Source organism: Astyanax mexicanus, chromosome 4 (assembly GCF_023375975.1).
Source record: "Astyanax mexicanus isolate ESR-SI-001 chromosome 4, AstMex3_surface, whole genome shotgun sequence".
Classification (NCBI taxonomy): domain Eukaryota; kingdom Metazoa; phylum Chordata; class Actinopteri; order Characiformes; family Acestrorhamphidae; genus Astyanax; species Astyanax mexicanus.
This window is the reverse complement of record NC_064411.1, coordinates 34,332,689-34,353,441: the sequence shown is the minus strand read 5'-3', so window position 1 is coordinate 34,353,441 and position 20,753 is coordinate 34,332,689. Positions and strand designations below refer to the sequence as shown.

The 20,753-nt window shown below is 38.4% G+C and overlaps 1 protein-coding gene across 1 annotated transcript in view; it reads right to left on the bottom strand.

Annotated features, from left to right (window-relative positions):
• The window catches only part of jph1b (junctophilin 1b), a 37,966-nt gene extending 17,547 nt beyond the window's left edge, over nucleotides 1-20,419 (bottom strand). The window contains exons 1-2 of the mRNA XM_007252982.4: nucleotides 20,041-20,419; nucleotides 13,309-14,074 (exon numbers count right to left, since the gene is read on the bottom strand). Coding sequence (XP_007253044.1) covers nucleotides 13,309-14,074; nucleotides 20,041-20,419 — 1,145 coding nt within the window. The remainder of the gene's footprint in view (nucleotides 1-13,308; nucleotides 14,075-20,040) is intronic.
• Nucleotides 20,420-20,753: the final 334 nt, after the last annotated feature.

Here is a 20,753-nt window from a genome sequence, read left to right as displayed (position 1 = left end):
GTACAATATATCGACATTACCTCAATATTTTTGCTGACCTGAATATTGTCCAACAAGGAGAGCCACTAATTTATATGTAATTTTAATTGTATAAATGTTCTTAATAATAAAATAAAGATTGAACTAATAATTGGTATTATCATTACATCAGCAGCATACAATTACAAATAATATCCCTAATCACAATTATTTCTGGGTCAATATATCGTCCAAAATTGGTTATATAAAAAAAAAACAGATAATTGTACGAATAACTATGTAAATAACGAATGTAAACTATGTAAAAACATGAAAAAAATGTGGGCTCCCAAACGGCGCAGCTTTTTATTTTATTAAACGCTAAATTATACAAATAGACTTAGACATAGAAATTAATGAGTGCTGGAAAAGCAGTTTTTTCCACAAGTTATATTTATTGCCATCGCTGCTTCAGAGATTTATGGAAGACCATGATTACAAATTTAAAAACTTTACAAGGGGCTTTTACTTTAAAACAACAAATAAGAAGAAGATAAAGAGAGTAAAGAAAAGAGACAGGTGGATTAAGCTAGCGTTAGAGAGGTTTTAGAGCTGTGTCTAAAGGAAAGGCACCGCAAGTTCTTTCTTCCTGCTGCTATAAGACTTTATACCCAGAGATTCTCCCAGTAGACCACACACACATATACAGTGTATGTTAGTGCTGTCACAATACCAAAATTATGATTTTCTATAAGATAAAAATGGAATTTAATGAAACTAACAATTATTATTTTTTTATTATTAATAAAAGTTAAAGAAAGTCATTGTTCAGTATTTTGATTCACTCGATTGCTGTGAAAAGCCAAAAAAAAAAAAAAAAATAATAAGGCATTTAAAAGCTGGGGGACATTTAAACATTTAAATCTGCTGGTATTTTGTGAATTATCAATAATTCGAAACATAGTTTACAAGCCCATGTGTTGATATCACGCTCTGACCTTGTGTATAAACAGCCATGGAGAAACTCAGAGACAGAGAGCTTCAGACACTGGATTAAACTCCCGAATGTGTGTTTGTGATTGAAAATTAAGAAATAACGCAGTAAAAATTTATCTGAAAAAAACTTAGGAGCTTATTATTAAGTGTTTTACACAATGGATTTATCACGAATCCTCTCAGAGAGAAAAAGTGATGACACTGCAATTTTTAGAAACTGTTTCTTTTTACTTTTTTCTAGCCACATATAAGGTTTATGCTAATGTGTTGAGGTATTCTTAAGTTATTAAGCTAAGAAAAGAAAGGTGCACAGGGCCTGCTGTGAACTGGGTTAAAGTACCAGTACTAAATAAATTGGTATTGTTCAGTTTTTAATGTATTGAGTAAAGTACTGATAAACTTTTCTAGTGTTCTAATGTATCCACACACTATACAATTACTAGATGCAGTACTAATAAGAAATTCGTATATACCACATTATGTGCACTACAGCCTTTTCATGTAAATATTGATGTAAATAATTTTATTATTATACTATTTACATTTTTATTATTTAGTATAGTTTATATTGTGAATACGTTTTCCTGCTTTTGTGTGATTTGCTGCCGTAACACTGTAATTTCCCTGCTGTAGAACTAATAAAGGATTATCGTATCTTATCTCATCTTATCTTATTTCCTTTACAATGTAACCTAAAGCCTGTCGCACACCCACACCAGCTGCGTAAATAAATGCACAGACTCTGAGCACAAATACATTAAATTAAAGCCCTATCAAGTCCACAGAAAGCCACAGAGGATCCAAATTTATACAGAGACAGGCAGCCAGTCTTTAGGTAAACAAACAAATGCTAAAGCTAAAGCTAAGTTACCTCAGATAAACAAGATACTAAACAAGATACTAAAGTAAACACTGAACGCACAAGAAAAATGTATTGTTTTGATAAGATACCACAAACTCCCCAAACATATGCTTCCACATCACATGGCGTAACATTTCTGTATGTGTGGATGCAGGATTGCCGGCACTGCTGTGTTTCTGTGCATCGGATTACATTAAGCTGGAAGCAGATGTCCTGAATTTGCCTCCAAATCAGGGTGGTCTTAATGTATACAGACAGTTAGCATCAGGCTAAGATAACTCTTCATTCACTGCACACAAACACCATGCAACCAATTCGTACTGGGGATTAACGTGGATGGTTAATCTGCGCAGGTAATCCCGTCCACAAGAAACAGCGCCCGACTCTTAGGCGGACGATGAAGGGGTTATTGGTAAAAGGATGAAACCCATTGTAATTACATAATTAATCAGGTACGTATCTTGGGATGATGAAGACACGGTTATTAAATATTTATCCCTGAATAAATGAATACATTTCTTTCCAAGAACCTTTTCTCTTTCAATCTAGTGCTCTCTTTGGCCTTGCTCCTCATTTTCTGTCTCCTGCTTTTTTCCTCTACTTGCCTCTGAGTTAAATGACGCCTTTAAAGCAGTAAAAGAGTAGAAACTCAACAGATAGCAGATAATTTGAGAAATATATATTTTTTATTTATTATTTTATTATTATTTTATTATATTTACAGTCCACATGCAATCTGATCTGACCAGTTTCTTCCGATTCTCTTTAGTTAGCTTCAGTTAGTTGTATTTATAAACTTGATGCTATTTCAGCAAGAAATGCTGAATCTAAGCTAATGCTCTGTTTCATTTGAACTGAATGTTGGAATTTCCTACTTTCCAAATACGAAATTTCAACTAAAACACCCTCACAGGTTGGATTATCCTGGAAAGTATGGAGAGTCTTTTCCAACCCGGAGTTTAGAATCCAATATGGCTGCAAGGCACATCAACAACATTCTATAGTTTATTAGCACCTCTACCTGTTGGTGTCTCATGAATTTTTAATACATACACATACTGCTTCTAGCTGTTGTGTTTTCAGTTTTCATGGTGTTTGAATGTGCAAATTACTGTATAGTGTGTTTTCAACTTGTATCACCAACAATGCTAACCAAGGACAGTGCTGACTGTTGACAGACAACAGTACAGACAATTGACTGCTGCATAACAGTAGCAAAAGCTATGCTGCAATTATCCTAAGGTAATAATTAATTATATATTAAGGTTATATTAAATTAAACAAATGCTAAATTACCTCAGCATAAATGTATGCTAGTACCATATACTAGCAAGCAATCCTGCACATATTAAACAGTGGGGGTGGGCGATTTGGCCCAGAAATAATATCACGATATACCAGGATATTTTTTCAATAACAATATTCTTTGAGATATAAAAACATTTTTTTTTATTGATTTCAAGCATATACTACTGAAACAGAATAGAGTAATCAATAAAAAATAATTTTAAACAAAACAGAGAAATATAAATAAAGTATTGTTTCAACAAAAACCTACAACAAAACTAAAGCACAGCATATTTATGCCGCCCTTCTTTCCTTTCAGCACAACCAACAAGCTGACAATATAATACTCATTTCACAAAGGAGTTTGATTTGTTCTGATTCTTTAAACAAGTAAATAGATTACAATTCTGGTTATTTAAGGAAAACTGTCTTAAGCAAAACATACACCACACATTACTTTTTCTCCAATCAGAACATATACATGGGATACACATAGGGTACAAAGACAAAGAACATCACTGCTATGTGGAAAATTAACCACTTTTCTTAAACCCCTAGAAATGTACAGACAAAGTGAAATGCTTTAAAAAGGGTGCCTGTATGTTCATAGCAAGAAATGCTTATATACATGCTAACAGCTGCTGGGGCTGCAAGCATATCTTGGTGGCAAAATAAATGACACATACACACACCCACACAAACAGAGGCCAAACACACTCCTTTCAACTAAATGTACACTGTAATATGGAGAGCAAGGTGAGTACTGTATCATTTCAACTCAAACCAAAAGTATTGGATGCATCTCTATAATTTCAGAGAACCCCACAGTCCACACTAGTCATGAGTAAGTTCTTTTCTCTGGAAGCAAATTAAAATAATGAATTTACTCATAAGAACAGATGTTCGAATATTTGGGGTATATATGCTAGTACCACAATGTTCCATAATTAGGGGTGTAAGATCTGCAGTTGAATCGCCAATCGCCAATACTACCTGTTACTTTTAACTGTAATTATATTTTGACACAAACCTGCAGTAGAAACATACAGACTGTGCAGGTGTTTTTCATGTGAGCTGATATGGTTTGTAAACATTGTGCTCAGAGAACAAGAAAGCAACATTCACAACATTTAGTCATCTGGAATGGTATCACCCTGGTGTATGAGTGGATAGCTGAGTAATATTAGTGTGAGACATGGGATGAGTATAAAAAAGTAAAAATAATCAGATATGTTGACCTCAGGACAACAGACTCCACTATCACTGTATTTTTTGCACTATAAGGCACAGCATATTATAAGGCACACTATCAAAGAAAATCTATTTTCTCTCGGCTACTATGAGCGGGAGGTCGCAGGTTCAAACCCCAGCTCATGCAGCTTTGCCATCAAGCTCCCCACATCACTAAAGGGTGATGTCCGCAGCATAAGGCACCTGTGAGCTGATGTATCGAAACCGATGTATCGCTGTGCTGTCCTCCAAGCGCGCTGGCTACTAGGCAATGCTGAAAAACGTTTATTTGAGTTACTAAATCGCTGCTGTTTATTTATAGTAAGCTTAGATTCCCAAATTTCTCCAGCACTAAGACTGGAGCATTAGCGGCTAACCGATCGCTAAAATCAAGATATGAAGACTGTGCTCCAAAGACATTGCTTACCGAATTGTTGCTAACTGTAAGCCACAAAGGATCCATCAGTTGCATCATTAAAATCACTCTGAACATTGACTGCATTTCTTGACTGTATACGAATGGCCCTTTATATTAGAACAAACTTTTACGACATAGCGGTCAAGAAATTAGGCCTACATTTGGTGCAGCCTGGGCTTTGGGGTGCAACATGTGTCAAAAATAATAGTCACTTATACAAAATGAAAAGCAATGTGTCACAAACAATGTGTCAAAATAAAAGTAACTTTAACAATTTAACAATGTCAAAATAAAAGTCTCTAATTCAGCATTATCACAAAATCCTTTTAACTGAAAATTAAATATGACTTGACTGAAATTCTAAAACTGTGATCTGATCTAAACCTTTAAGATTCGTTTTGTGATCCGGTACTCCACTACTAAATTCTACACTGTCTGGTAATAGCAGATTGAGTGCAGAGGCTAAGTTGTGAGTTATCTTGGTGTCAAAGAAACACACACACATACACAAACACGCTCACTCTGCTGAGTGCTCCAACAGATGATAGGAGTGCACAGATTGACTACTGTATCAGTCGCAGGACTATATTCTTGTCAGCGGTTGAGGAGCCAACTCCTGTCTTGCCTTATTTAGTCAGGCCTAAGAGACGCCACACAGAGAGAGAGAGAGAGAGGTAGAGAGAGCACAGCCCCTAGTCTTTCTCTCCCTCTCAGTATCCCCATCTCTCTCATTCTCCCCTTTAGTTAGATCTCTCTCTCTCTTTCGCTCTCTCTCTCCACCCCCCACTCCTCTGCCTCAAGCCCTCTCAGCCTCTCCTCACATTCCGAGAGTCCTCTCAGTGCTTATCACTTCTCTCCATAACAGTCTTCAAAGGCACGGAGAGATATTTAATTCATACCGCTGCTCTGGGACATATTACTATTTCATTAGCGGCACGGATTGTGTAAGCCTCGTTATTGGAGCTTTCATTAAAATTCATATTCCAGGCCATCAGAATGATGCACATGGTAATGAGCGGCCTGAGCTGAGACAACAGCGTCGTGTGGATGCAGACACCGTTTCGAAGACGGAGAGGGACTGCGTAAAAAAAGAAGAAGAAGAAAAAAAGGAAAAAGAGCTTTATGTAACAATTCACACTGATTTAACACGACTGAGCCGCTATTTAGTCAGAGACATCCGCCCCTGTGAGATGGAACGCACCGTCACATTAAGATATGGAAGATAAAGAAAGCAGTCGTGAGGTCAAACTCAGTGTAAAGCGCAGAAGACAATAAAAGTAAAATGCGGTAATTCATGGGAAACTGCGTGCGTCATCATGCTACAGTGTATGCGTGTGTAAGAGCTAGATTTTACACTTATCATGTCCTAACATGAACCGGAGCAATTATTCGCCTCCAGTGGGGAGCTCAGGGCCTTCAAGGCCTTTGGAGAATGCTTAATGATTTCCGGGATTTAAAATAATACAGGTCTGTTATTTTAGATCATGTTTATTTAGTAGAGTGACGGCTGTATTTAAACTCTTACAACTCAAGTATTACAGTACTGCTTAATTATGTGATCTACAGTGCTGTTTCACATTATTATTAATTATGCTATAAAATGGCAACATGTGCTTTAAAGCAAGCAAGAACCAGTTAGCATGTACTTGTTTGTGTGATGCTAAATTACCTCTACTACCTCATTCATCATTCCTCATTCATCATTCATTCCTCATTAGTATTTAGCATTATTAGGTGAAATGTATTAATAGTGCAAACAGTTAGTTGTCAAGTCAATATACTTCTCGTTTCGAAGAATATTATAAGAATAAGATTATGAGGTTATGTCTAATGCTGCATACTATTTACCTCAAATGTCAGATGTTACGCCAGTTGACGGCACTCCAGTTAAACATACAGAAATGTGTACACCACTTACACTTTTCCAAAAAACAGAATTGTTCCATATTACATTGTTATTTCAGGCATTCAAACATCATGATAACATGTCCACAGACAGAATTTGGACATTGATTTAATAAGACAGTTAAATCAGTCCAAGTTTGAATGGATTGAGAACTTGCTTAAAAGATGCTATGTTTTTTTTTTCTACTAGCTTTATATTATATTTCAATTATTAGCATTTAGAATTTAAACTGTAAAAAATTACTGTTATCTAATACAGATCTTTTACCAATATATCATTTCTCACTTTAAACAATATTTTAATACTCTAATAAGGTTAGTCTGTATTGAACTGAGAGATATTTTAGATATTTGTTTTAACACAGTCCAGATTGTCTTTGCTAGTCTAAAAAAGTAAATAATTCTCTCCTAAAAAAGTTAAATATCTGGTGATAAATGAAATAATCTTATAATATTCACATAACAATGGTAAAATATTAGACACATAATACAGATTAAAAATTACTTCATTGTATTTACACCTCCAGCATTAGCACGTATGCTCACTAATTCATTCACTGAAGCAGCTAGCTTAGCTCTAGGAGGAAATATAAGAATGACTAGCTATTTTTCTTTCAGAGGTGAGAAGCCTGGTTTATTTTTTAGAAAAGACAAACCAGTACAAAATAATAATTTAACAATAATGCCAAAATATAAGACATATAATATGGAGGTAAGATTGTTTCAGTGTATTCACACCTCCTGAATTAGCATGTGTGCTAGGAGAATATACAAGAAGGAGTAGCTATTTTGTTCACAGGTGAAAAGCTTGATGAAATTTTAGAAAAGATGCACTGGAATTAATAAATTATAACATACGACAATGTCAAAAAATATTTATTGAAAAATGGTTTTAATACTTCCTGAGCATATATGCTAAATCATGTACTGAATCTTCTTGATAGTTTGATATAAAAGCAGGACTAACATTTTAGCTTTTGTTTCAGAGGTGAGAAGCTGCTTAGTGTATTTTTAAATCAGGGCCGTTGCAACAGTGCAAGCAAACTGATTAATTGCCTAGGACCCCAGACAAAGACTGGTTACGGGAGTAGAAATAACCTACAATAATTTTATCGTATAACCTTCAAGTCGTAAGTTTGTATACTAAACATAAACAGTAGCTTGGAGTGTTTTTAAATATTAGTAGTTGTAAAAGCAGCTGGATTTCTTTTAAATATGAAAAAAAAATCTTTTGCTTGGGGCCCCCATATGCCTTAAAGGGATAGTTCGGTATTTTTGACATGAGTCTGTATGGCATCATCATAACCAGTGTCGTGCATCCACACTGACTTACCCCCCACAGCGTCCTGTGAGCCGAGTTCTTGTCCAGTTTAGGTCAAAGCGAAAGTAGTCCGGCATGTTTGCTGGGGTCAGGAAAATAACTCCTTTTTCTTCCCAAAGCAGTACGTGTTCAAAAGAGTGATTTATTTACATCACAAAAAACTAACCCTGAAAAAGTCACGCCTCGTAAATCACTTGGGTCCTACTTCTCTCATTTCGTATCAGTGCGCGTCATTCTGACAGCGAGCTGCGCACGCGTCAACTTGTTCTGTGTTTTGGCAGTGCTTAGCAGCTGTGTTCAGACTAGCAACGCAAACGAGCTAACTTTAGGGAGAAGTCTATTGGCTTTTATAAGCTTTGTAAACACACATATATATATAGCTAGGTGTGTGTGTGTGTGTGTGTTAAAATGGTGCGGACTTGTGACTATCCAGGCTGTAGCAACAAAGATGTGGCTGATTCTCCGCAGAGTTTTCATCGTTTTCCTGTGACTGATGTTGCTCTGAGGAAACTTTGGGTACTAGCGCTGGGCATCCATGTGCACACAAAAGTGGAAAAAATAAAAAAGCTTTGTGTTTGCAGTGCGCACTTCAGCGATGATGACTTTTTATCCACATGTCCTGGACAACGACAGATGAAGAAACGGATTCTGAAGAAATCTGCTGTCCCTGCACCCCAGGTAAATAAAACTGTAGCCTACCAATGTTCTCTACAGCATTCGCTCATAGCGTAAAGGTGCACCAGGGCTATTCCAAAGCAATATGGAAAATAATCATAAAAGTAATCATTTATCACTCGCTGTCAAAACGTCAAAACTTGACTGTTATTACAATCGTCAGCAACTCCGTGGACAGGTTTGTATCAGGAAATAGTAACAACATGTACGCAACATTTCTGGCTATTGCAGAATTTTGATGCTGTTGGTATTGTTTATTTATATACAGACACACATGTATAGATAACAGCTTAGGACAGTATATTCATGAGTAAAGTGGGCGAGACCTACAGACATGGTGAAGCTCAGGAGGCTGTCTTACAAATCTATGCTACAAAAATTATGTTCTAAGAAAAGAAATCATTTGGGAATACAATTATAAAGTTATGCATCACCATAATGTTATAGCATTAGCATGACTACTCAGATTACTAGCATATTATTAGGACTCAGGTTACTAAATAGTAAATACATACAGTGCCCTAACAAGTCATTGCATAATTGAGCACTTATATAGCATAAAGTTAGGAAATAAAACAAACAACCTGTACAACATTTACAACACTTACTCTGCAGACAACTCGCCATCGGGTCCAGCTGGTCTGGGACGCCTCTTCCAGTTGATCTTCGGAACATGGAAAAAAGTTCTCAACACACCAGCATTCAGGAGTGCAGGGAAGTCACTGTTGTTTGTGATGCAAGCAGCTGCCCCGCTGACATCCTCATCAATGGATAGGTCTTGCATCTCGGGCATAACTAAGTCCCACTCGTGGCAACAGTAGCATTCCACCTCGGTCTGCATTATTTCGCACTTGAAACAAGTGCACCAGGATTTGTCGGCCACCCTGGGTATCGCAGCTCCAGCAGTGGCTCCAGTTTCATCTTCCACCACTTCTCTGTCCACCCTCTCTCTTTCTGCCTGATCTAATTCCATTTGGCGAAGTTCAACATCTGTATACTCGGGTTCATAAAGATATCCCCGTGGCTCTGAGCGGTGATCAATGTTTTCCTCGTCACTCTCGTAGTCAGACATGTTCTCGAGGCGAGAAGTAAACAAAGCGACCCAAACACGTAGGCTAGCTGTCAGGTTGCAGCGCTGCGCGCATTGATATGGAACGAGAGAAAGTAGGACCCAAGTGATTTACGAGGCGTGACTTTTGCAGGGTTAGTTTTTTGTGATGTAAATAAATCACTCTTTTGAACACGTACTGCTTTGGGAAGAAAAAGGAGTTATTTTCCTGACCCCAGCAAACATGCCGGACTACTTTCGCTTTGACCTAAACTGGACAAGAACTCGGCTCACAGGACGCTGTGGGGGGTAAGTCAGAGTGGATGCACGACACTGGTTATGATGATGCCATACAGACTCATGTCAAAAATACCGAACTATCCCTTTAAAATGGCCCTGAAAAAATGTATAACATTACAACAACAGTGTCAAAATATAAGACATAATATAGAGTCATGATTATTTACATTATTTACACCACCAGCATTAGCATGTATGTTAGCTAATCAGATCATGCACTGAAGCAGCTAGCTTAGCTCTAGAAAAATACACAATAATAATAGCATTCTAGCTATTTTATTTCAGAGGAGAGAAGCTGCTTGGGTGTATTTTTTAGAAAAGAAGCACCAGCCTGTAATTTGAAAACATTACATATAATAGAGAGATAAACGTATTTCAGTGTGTCTACAAGAGCTAGTCTACACTGCAGCATTAGCATGTACACTAGCTTATTCATGCCCTCAAGCAGCTAGCTAGCTTGTTCCAGAAAAAAATACAAGAAGGACCAGCATTCTGTAGCTATGTAGTTTAAGACATAATAAGCTATGGTGTATTTATAGAAAAGATGCGAATAGCATAAAATAATTAATAACAATATAATAACGTCAAAATATTATTCACATAATATAGAATGTTTGATACAGTTATGATTATGTCAGCATATTTACATCGCAAGTATATATGTAAGCTAGCCAAATCATGCACTGAAGCAGCAAACTTACCTCTAGGAAGATATAATAAGGATTAGCATTCTAGCTCATTTGTTTCAAAGGTTAGAAGCTGCTTATATATTTCAGATGAACGACTAAAACAACACAGTCTGACTGCTGTCTTAACAGTAAAGGAAAGAAGGCTGTGTAAGAATATGGGCTGTAATCAGTGAAACTTGTGCTTGGTACTGCAGACTTTACTGTTTTAAAAATATCTGGATACATGTGGAAGGGCCTGAACAAACCTCAACAAACTGAACCTTGTGTTCTATGACTATTACTTGTATAAATCTGTGCATGTATTTGTCCACTATTTTAATTATATATAATTTCAAGGACATGTTTCATACTTCATAAAATCCTCTTTAAACTATGGTAAAATTGTGTCTCAGGCATCAGGCAGTGTATTCATAACCACTTGGTATAATAACTTTATGTAAGTGAATTTTTTGAGGTTTTAAAGAGACATCTAAAAAATTTGACTTAGCACAGCAGACTTTGCTTGTATTACCAAGAGTTTAGTAATATATTACACATTTTAGCTGTAAAAAAAACAATGGAGCCCTAAAGGTCAATCCACGAATTAAACAAATTGTAGTCAAAATTATTCAACAAATTAATCAATGTGATTATCATGAAACATCATGAAACGTCTGAAACTGTGTGCTAGCCTGGCTAATCAAAAACACTGCATGAATGTAACGTTAGCATTAGCTAGTTACTTCAAAAGACCGAGAACCTGACCACATTAGTGCATCATTATAAGGGTAAGCAAATGGAAATAAGGTAAAATAATGCTGACTGCAGAACAAGTGAGAATAATTTCAGTATAATGTGAACAACACCTGTTAACGACTGATAGCTAAATAATGCACTGAAAGGGCTAGCTTAGCTCTTGGAGTAAATACAAGAACTAGCATTTTAGCTATTTTGGTGAGAGGTAATAAGCTTGGTGTATTTTTTAGAAAACACACACCAGCATGTATTAATTTAGAACATTACAACAGCAATGTCAAAATATCAGAAATTTAGATTTAGAATTACTTTAGTATATTCACATCTCCAGCATTAGCATGTATGCTAGCTAACTCATGCACTGAACATTTAGCATTATGCTAATGCTAAGCATTAGTATGGACGCTAAATCACACACTGAAGCAGCTAGCTTAGCTCTAGAAGGAAACACAAGAAGGAAAAGCATTCTCTAGCTATTTTGTTTCAAAGGTGAGAAGCTGCTTCGTGTATTTTTAGAAAGACGCACCAGCGTTTCTTGTGTGTGCTGAACGAACAGCGTTAAGACTATGTATTCTGTGGTGATTATCAGGGAACACTGCATGGGCTGAACTGCAAAAGCTCCTACAGAAAATAGCTGCTCATTTATGTCTTGAAAAAGCATTTTACCATCTGTATCTTCCTACATATACACCACATATCCCACAAATTACATAAGAATCTTCTCTCCTAGCAACACCTCACCCCCAGTGACACCCGTGCTTGTTTTTATTTCTCAACAGATGCCCTGGACGTCTTTGGAATAACCACAGATGCATCAAAGTTGTGTCAACCACTTCCTATGAATTCCTACTCGGACTCATCAGGGGCGTTTGGAGTTTCTTATGCTGCTGCCACTGCCCCCCATGCCTCTGTGACTTCATCGCCAGCACATCCTGTTGGCCCTACATCGATTAGATGTTCAGCGGGAGCTGTGGCTGCAGGGCACATGACGGCACTCATGCGAACAGACTATTCAACACGGCCTCACACTCTCTCAACGCCCTCCTCCCTCTCTATCTCTCCTTCCTTTCACTTTACCTTTCTCCCCCCACATGCCACAGCCATGGAGAGAAAACAAAAGTGATACGACTTTTGCAACTGGAATCGATGACTCAGGTAAGTAAGGTAAGTTAGGTAAGGAGGATCAACTCTATAATCACAGATACGGCCAACAACAAAGCCTTCAAACTGTAAAATTACACAAGCCAATCTACAAAATGATATGGTAGCTTAATTTTTAAAAATCTTATTAGTAATAAATCAATTATGATGAGACAAAAAGGGAAATTAAGTAATGGTTCGATAGTGTCTCTTGGGAAACATTAATAATTCAGTAACAGACTATTTTAAATGTTAAGATATAAAAGTTGTACTGAACATCTATTATAAATTATTCTGTATCCTCTGTGAATTAGTATGAATGAATTTATATTGTCTTGTAACTATTATACATTATTAGGTAACTACTTTGTACAGTATCTAACATGAATTATTATTATACACCGAGTTATTAAGTATCTTCTAGGAATTATTCAGCATTTAATGTGAGTTTTTCACAATCTAATATGGATCATTCAGTATACATCAGGAATTATTCAGTATTCATATGAGTAAATCAATATCTACTATAAATCCCTTAGTATCCAATATGAACTATTTAGTATCTACTACAAAATATTTTGTATCTACTACAAATTATTTAGTATCCACTACTAATAATTCCGTATCTACTGCAAATTGTTCTGTATCAAAAACTGTATCAGTCACATGGATCAGGCCCTGGTAGTAATAATAATGTTTTATGGTCACTGTGATGTCAGTGCTGCAGCAGAAGGTTTAGTTTACCTTGATGTAGCAATCTCGACTTTCGTCTTGGCGATTGCAGCTGCCCTGATGGCTCCTTCTACGGCGCGGTCCACCTTCTGCTTGGTCTTGGTGTTCTTGAGGGGTATGAGCTGTTTTTTGATGCCACGGACCAGCACGTTGTTCTTGTACTTGCCCTCCTCTCGTGTGCCATCAGGGAACATGGTGCAGCCGTAACCGTGGCGCTTGTTGTTGGTCCATTCACCCTCATACTTCATGCCGTTGGATCGCTCGCTGACACCAAAGCCGTTGCGCTTGTCGTTTTTCCACTCACCCATGTAGGCCTCTGTGGTGGTGGCATCCACATTGTCCTCCATGGGCGTGTACTCGTCTGCCCCTTCGCCCTCACCGAAACTGATGGTAGAGTTGGCATCACTGGAGCTGATGCGGCTCATAGTGGCATCGCTGCGGGCTGAGCTCCGCTTGCTGGAGATGGACGAGCGTGAGTCCGACTTGCGCAGCTGCTTCAGGCTGCCGAACAGTGACCCGCGCCGGAACAGTCCCTTCTTCCGGGCTGGACCGCCCAGCTCGCTGTCACTGTGGAAGTTAAGCACGAAGCCGCCACGCGTCCCGGCAGGACTGTCCGTCAGGCGCTCATGCAGGACGGAGCCATTGCTCTGCTCACTGCGCAGCGAAGCAAGAGAGGTGCGGAGCGGAGAGCGGATCACTGTGGCCATTCCGTATGGAACGCTCTGACGGACCCCGTAGCCGTGACGCATGCCCCCCATCCACTGGCCCTGATACGTACCTGCCAACAACAACGATAGAGAAACAGTTAGTGTAACTGCATGTAAAGATTTTAGACTGCTACATGTTTATTAACTGTGAGGTGTCACAGTACTTCATATTCAAATCAAATTTATTTATATCGTGCTTTTTACAACTGATGTTCTTTCTTGTAGATAGGGAAGAAACTTAAGGAGGAACCAGGACTCACATAGTACCTTGTATTATCACATGTACTATTAAGGCTAATAAATAAGAGGGGGGGGGGGGCTCATCCTTCTCTCGTAAGACAACTTATAAATGAAAGTTGTCATATGTCTAATATATTCAGATGCAGATGGCAAAGACTGTATGGTAGCAGCTGATCTGTTGTGGGTGATGGGAAAGCCTGGCATTCAGAAACTTCCATTAGTCTGGCCGGACAGGTGACAGGAGAACCTAAGAGTCAAACATCCATCGATATCAGGCCGGACTTGCCATATTGAATTCTATCACACCATACTGTTATACTGTGACAAGCAATTTAGCTTATAACTATAACGTTAAGAGACCAAACAGATATATACCAACAAACAAAGATGCTTTATGATGAGCACTGTTCAATTCCTCAACAAGCCACTATGCCATGTAGCATTTTGACAATACTACATTGAATTAAGGCCTTATTTCTACTTCAACATCTTGTGACCTCGCACAGTGGTGCAGCGATTTGTAAATGATGAATCATCTGACCACCTCTCAAGACTAATCTAACCCATTGCCTACAAATCAGCTGATACCAATACATAGCCAACTGATCTTAACTTATCTCTAGACTTCACTTCAAACTTGGACATTGCTACAATATGAAACATCATACCCAGGGAGTTCAAAAATATAACTTATTTACTAATGTTTTAGCAAGCAATTACAACAATTTAATAAACACAAGCTGTCATGGAATGCATACATTAAAAAGCATTTTTTTTTTACTTTAATAAAAAAAAAACCTGCTACCAACATTCACAAAAGTTTTACTGCAGTGGCTGAGTAAAAACAGCGAATTCAAAATTTGCTTTCCATATTTTTCTATTTTTGCACAGAAAGTTTTACTTTTTGATGTTTGAATACTCTTGATCATGTTTTTGTATCTTTTACATTCCCTTTTCACTCGGTCTGGTTATGAGATCTCTTAAATCCCTTTTCCAGTTATAAAGTATAGTGTATAATGCGCTAACGTGCATGAATATAGCACCATCGTGTTACTGTCTTATATGTCGAAGAATGTTTCGTACAACGCCATCTTCTGCACTGCTGGGACAGTAATACCCCAATTACTACACGCCCTGTGAAACCCTAGCTGTGGAATGACGAGTGTGTGACACAGTGGATGGCTGTCCCTCCTATATCTCGGGCTGCCAGTGTGTCAGCCCTGACAGCCCCGCCAGAACACCCAGGCCTATTTTAAAACATGGAAGTAACCCGACACGTTGTGAAATTTGGAGCTTATGCCAACCATAACTCTGATTTATTTACCCCATTTATTTATTCAAGCCATTACTTGTCACCATGCTTTACCACCCCGTCACACTGTCCAAAGCAACAACAATCAAAAAAACACAGTGGAAAGTAGTATAAATGTTATTACTATATTAAAATACAAAGCATATCGACACTATGATAGAAATAAACAGCAACATCTTATACAATTGTCACATTCTTAACCTGGATATACTCTGTGGTGGAACAGATTTAAAGTTCATAAAGTAAATATTAAATATTAATTTTAGTTCTTAAAGTTTAATATAATATACTCATCTTAATAATCATACAGATTAGTACACAAAATATTAACATGCTAACCCGTTTTGTACTAACAGGAAGCGATGAAGGATTGCACATTAATGGTTACTGATATTTTTTTTATGCATTGCTTTGTGGCATAACAGTGTCAATCGAAACATAAAATAAATAAAAAATACCCACTTATGTATGTGTTATGGATATTTGATGTTTTTATGTCAAAAAAGTTAACAAAATTTAGTTGCTTATAAACCTGACCTTGCAAATATTGTTTAATGATATATTCCCAGGAATATTTTTGATGAAATTATATTATGCCTATATATTATGCCTGTCACAATAATTACACTATCAAGTTTTCATATATTATGAACATGACATCATTAATTTTTTCATGACCTTAATATTGCCTTTTGTTGTTATTTCATGTACAAAGAAATTCTAGAAATTCTTAATTATTAAGGTAGCATTTGATTTATTGCAATAATTTCTGGCAAAATATATAGTCCAAAAAAGTATATTGTGACAGGCTAGATATTACTTTAATTTTATACCACTCATACAATAATATAATAATAATAATGTAATAATGCACTTTAGAAATATCCTACAGAAATCAAACTTAAACAAAGTCAACATACTGATTTGTTCATTAATGGGCTCTCCTAGTTACATAAACACAATGAGTAATTTTGAGGTCAGCTAAATGTACATCTACATATATTATACGATAGTCAATACTGTATTTATTGTGACAAGCCTTGTAGTTTATAATAAAAGTCTTTTAAGATTTATTGAACGCATTGGCAATTTGGCTCAATGTGAGCAGCCATTCATATAAAGTTGGTTGCCAGCCCAAATTTCAGCCATTCTTTCCATAACTAGCCTTCTCCTGTCCTGCTGCTCTGAGCAACAGCTGAATCCTTCCTTCCAACATGCCTATTACATACAAGTATAAAATGTACTACAGTGGAGGTCAGCGTCCCTGTGCATATCTCTGCCTATGTAGTGCCCGCAGCACCCGTCTCAACACACATCGACGCAATTAATGTGATTAATATTTCTTGAGTGGGGACTAAAAATGACCAGTCAAACCAGTGAAGATTAGTACATGTCTTTAGGTCTGCGCTTGTTAAAGGGGACTTTGATTCAGAAGGCTTGCAGATGTCACTATTATTAGCAATGACCTCTATGACAGGCCAGTCCTGCCCAAAGCCATATATCAATATAACCACCCAGCCTAGCTCCCAGCTCCACTCTACCTGTTGTTATTATTAAATCAATCTAAATGTAGTAAATGTAGTGCTCATGTTGCAGATTTAAGTTTAAGCAACAAATGGACCTTATAATGGACCAGCTTTGGAGGGTCTGAGTTTGAGACTTTATGTACAGGCCAACCTCAATCTTAACAACTTTTTCCTACCACTCTTAAAAATGTACTAGTAGACTTTCTAGTGGACTAATGATTTTAGTATATGATTGAGGTTTCTCATATGAACTAGACAACCAAACCAAATAACCTTCTGGTGGACCAATGGTAAAGTTCTATTACTTTTTACAAATATGCTGGATCTCCCAACCCAACATTTTACAGCACAAACATTCAGATACATATATTCCACCTGTCATGTTGGAGCTTCAAAGGACCAACTAGTGGAACCTTCTGGTGAGCCAAATCAAGGTCCACAAACCAGTCTCACATTTTTGCCTTGTCCAAATGTGTTTAGTGTTGGACAGGTGCAAAATGAGAACTGAGAACTGGCCAGTGCTCCAACCAAAACCACTCAAGCAGTTGGAGCTTCAAAGGAGCTACAAATAGAACTTCTAGTGTACTAAAACAGAACGTCTTCAACTTAGGCTTCACAAATAGGTTGGACCACCCAACCCAACAGCACAGTTGGTTTAACCAAAAAAATAATTCAAAATATATCATACGTAATCAAGAAGAATCATTTGAACTCCCAGAGGGCCGAGAGTTTTCATATTATGTTGACTGCAATATCAAACATTGCATCAGCTAACTGTTCAGCTTAAAATACTTGCACCAAGTGTAGACAAGAATAATCATGCTGGACCTTCAGAGGAGCAACAAATGGACATTCTAGTAAAAGTTTGTGGGGGAGGAATCACATATAGGTTTGACTACAAAGCTCAACATTGCACTGGCCAGCTTTCCAGCCAAAACACCCTACCTGCACCATGTGAGATTAGGAATAATAATGTCGGATCTTCAGAGGAGCAATAAATGGCCCTTCAGGTGCACTTTCAGAAGAGCAACAAATGCCAATAGTGAAGGTTTACAACTAAAGATTGCATACTGGTTGGACCACCAAACCCAACATAGCACTGGCCAACTGTTCAGCCAGTATAACCTACCTGCTCTACATGTAGACAAGAATAATCACATTTGAGCTACAGAGGAGCAACAAATGGACCTTCTGGTGGACCAGTAGTAAAGGTTTACTTTAAAAACTGTTAGACCACCCAAACTTAGCATTACCCTACCCAAAACACTAGCTTAGAGGGTATGGATTTGAGATTTCATATAATGGATAAACCACCAACATGTGCTGATCACTAGTCCATCTTATTTTTTTTCCCCAAAATATCTCCACTCTACCTGTTATAGTCAGTGGGCATGTGTTGCTGCTTTTAACAAGACACAAATTTACTAGTAGACTTTCTAGCTGATCAATGATTTTGGTACATGAAGATTTCTCATATAAACTAGACCTAAAAAAACAGTGAACCTTCTGGTGGACCAATGGTGAAGTTCTATAACTTTTGACAAGTAGGCTGGATCTCCCAACCTAACATTTTACAGCCCAAGTGTCCAGATAAACATACTACACCTGTTCTAAACATAGCCAAGAAAATCATGTTGGAGCTTCAAATGACCAACTAGTACAACTTCTGGTGGGGCCTCTTATCCACTGGCCACAAATAACGCGTTTGACTTAGGCTTCACAAATAGGTTGAATTACTCACTGGCTAACAGTCCAGCCAAAAACATCATTACAACTCTCCCATCAGTAATCAAGAACAATCATGTGAACTTTCCAGTAAGGGCTTTCAAATAAGTTTTTTTTTTGTTTTGTTTTTACAAATTACTTATTAGTCCAGGCACGAACATTCCTTACTCCCTGAGCAGATAAAAATAATCATGTTGGACCTTCAAAGGAATAAAAACTGGACCTTCTGGTGAACCAGTAGGTTTAGGACTAAGGCTTCACATACAGGTTTGACTAACTCCTCGGCCAAAGTGCAGTGGGCCTACCTGTTCCATGTAAAGATTGTAAAAATCACAATGGACCTTCAGAGGAGCAACAAATGGACCTTTTGGTGGACCAGTTGTAAGGTTTAGAACTGACTCCACTTTACCTGTTTTTCTGTCCAAATGAAGGCAGTATTCATGAGTTGCTGCCCAAATGGACATGATTTGTGACATGACTGAGGTTTTTCACTTAGACTAGACCAACAAAACTTAATATTACCTTATCCGTTAGTCCCGGTAAAGACACAAACAGTCATGAAGGACCGGTGGACCAGTAGTGGAGATTTAGGACTAAAGCTTCACCTATAGGTTTGATTACCAAACCCAACATCATTGCACTGGGTAACTCCTTGGCCAAAATACTTTTTGTTCCATGTAAAGTTTGGAATAATCACATTGAACCTTCAGAGGAAAAACTATAGGACTTTCTGGTGAACCAATAGTAAAGGTTAAGAATTAAGGCTTTAAAAACTGACTCCACTCTACCTGTTACTCTGTCCTAATAAAGGGAGTAATATGCATGTGTTGCTGCCCAACTGGACATGATTTTGTGACATGACTGAGGTTTTTCATGTAGACTAGACCTAAAAATATATAAAATATTACCTTATCAATTAGTCCAGGCACAAATATGAAGAATAATCATGAAGCACCTTCAGAGGACTAAAACTGGCTTTACATACAGGTTTGAGTACCAAAAACAATATTGCAATGGGTAACTCGTTGGCCAAAATACTGTGTAGGCCTGCCTGTTCCATGTAAAGTTAGGAATAATTAATTTGGACCTTCAGAGGAATAACAAATGGACCTTCTTGAGCATTAAGAAGGAAGGTTTTGGACTGTGGTTTAAACCACTGAACCATATACAGTAACCCAACAGTCTTCAAGTCCTCACCACCACCACGCAGTCCATCCACCAGTACGTTACTCACCCCCATCACCGTAGGTCTCGACCCCGTACCCGTCCTGCAGCCCATTACTCCACGTGCCTTCGTATCTGGCGGGCGTGTTGAGGCTCTGGCGGACCCCATAGCGCCCCTTGAAGCCGTGCGTCCACTCCCCGCGGTACAGCCACCTGCCTTTGGACTCGACGCCCAGGCCGTGGCGCTTGCCCTGCGCCCAGTGGCCCTGGTACGTGTTGCCGCTGGGCCACGTGTAGACGCCGACTACCTCGAAGCCGCTGGACCAGGAGCCCGAGTACTCGCCCTGGCCCTTGGGTCCCGTGCAGATGCCGTGGCCGTGGGCCTTGCCGTCCTCCCAGCCGCCGCAGTACGTGCCTCCATCGTCGAAGTCGAAGCGTCCGCCCGTCATTCAGCTCGAGGGAAAGGAGGGATGGAGGCTTTGATGTCCGTGAAGCGCGCGCTGGGGATGAAAGAGAAGGAAGGGAGGAGGTGGAGAAGGAGGTGGAGAAGGAGAAAGAAGAGGCGCGCGACGGCTCGAGCTCCAGATGAGGCTGCTGGTGCTGTTGATGAGATGATGTTGGTAATGGTGCTGGTGCTGGTACCCAGGGTGGGGGGCATCTGGGGGTACGAAGGGCCGGATGGATGGATGACTGTAGCTCTTCACTCTTCTGGCTACTGTTGCTGTTTTTCTCTCGCTCTCTCTCCTTCTCTCTGTTTGTCTCTGTGTCTCTCGTCCTCTCGCG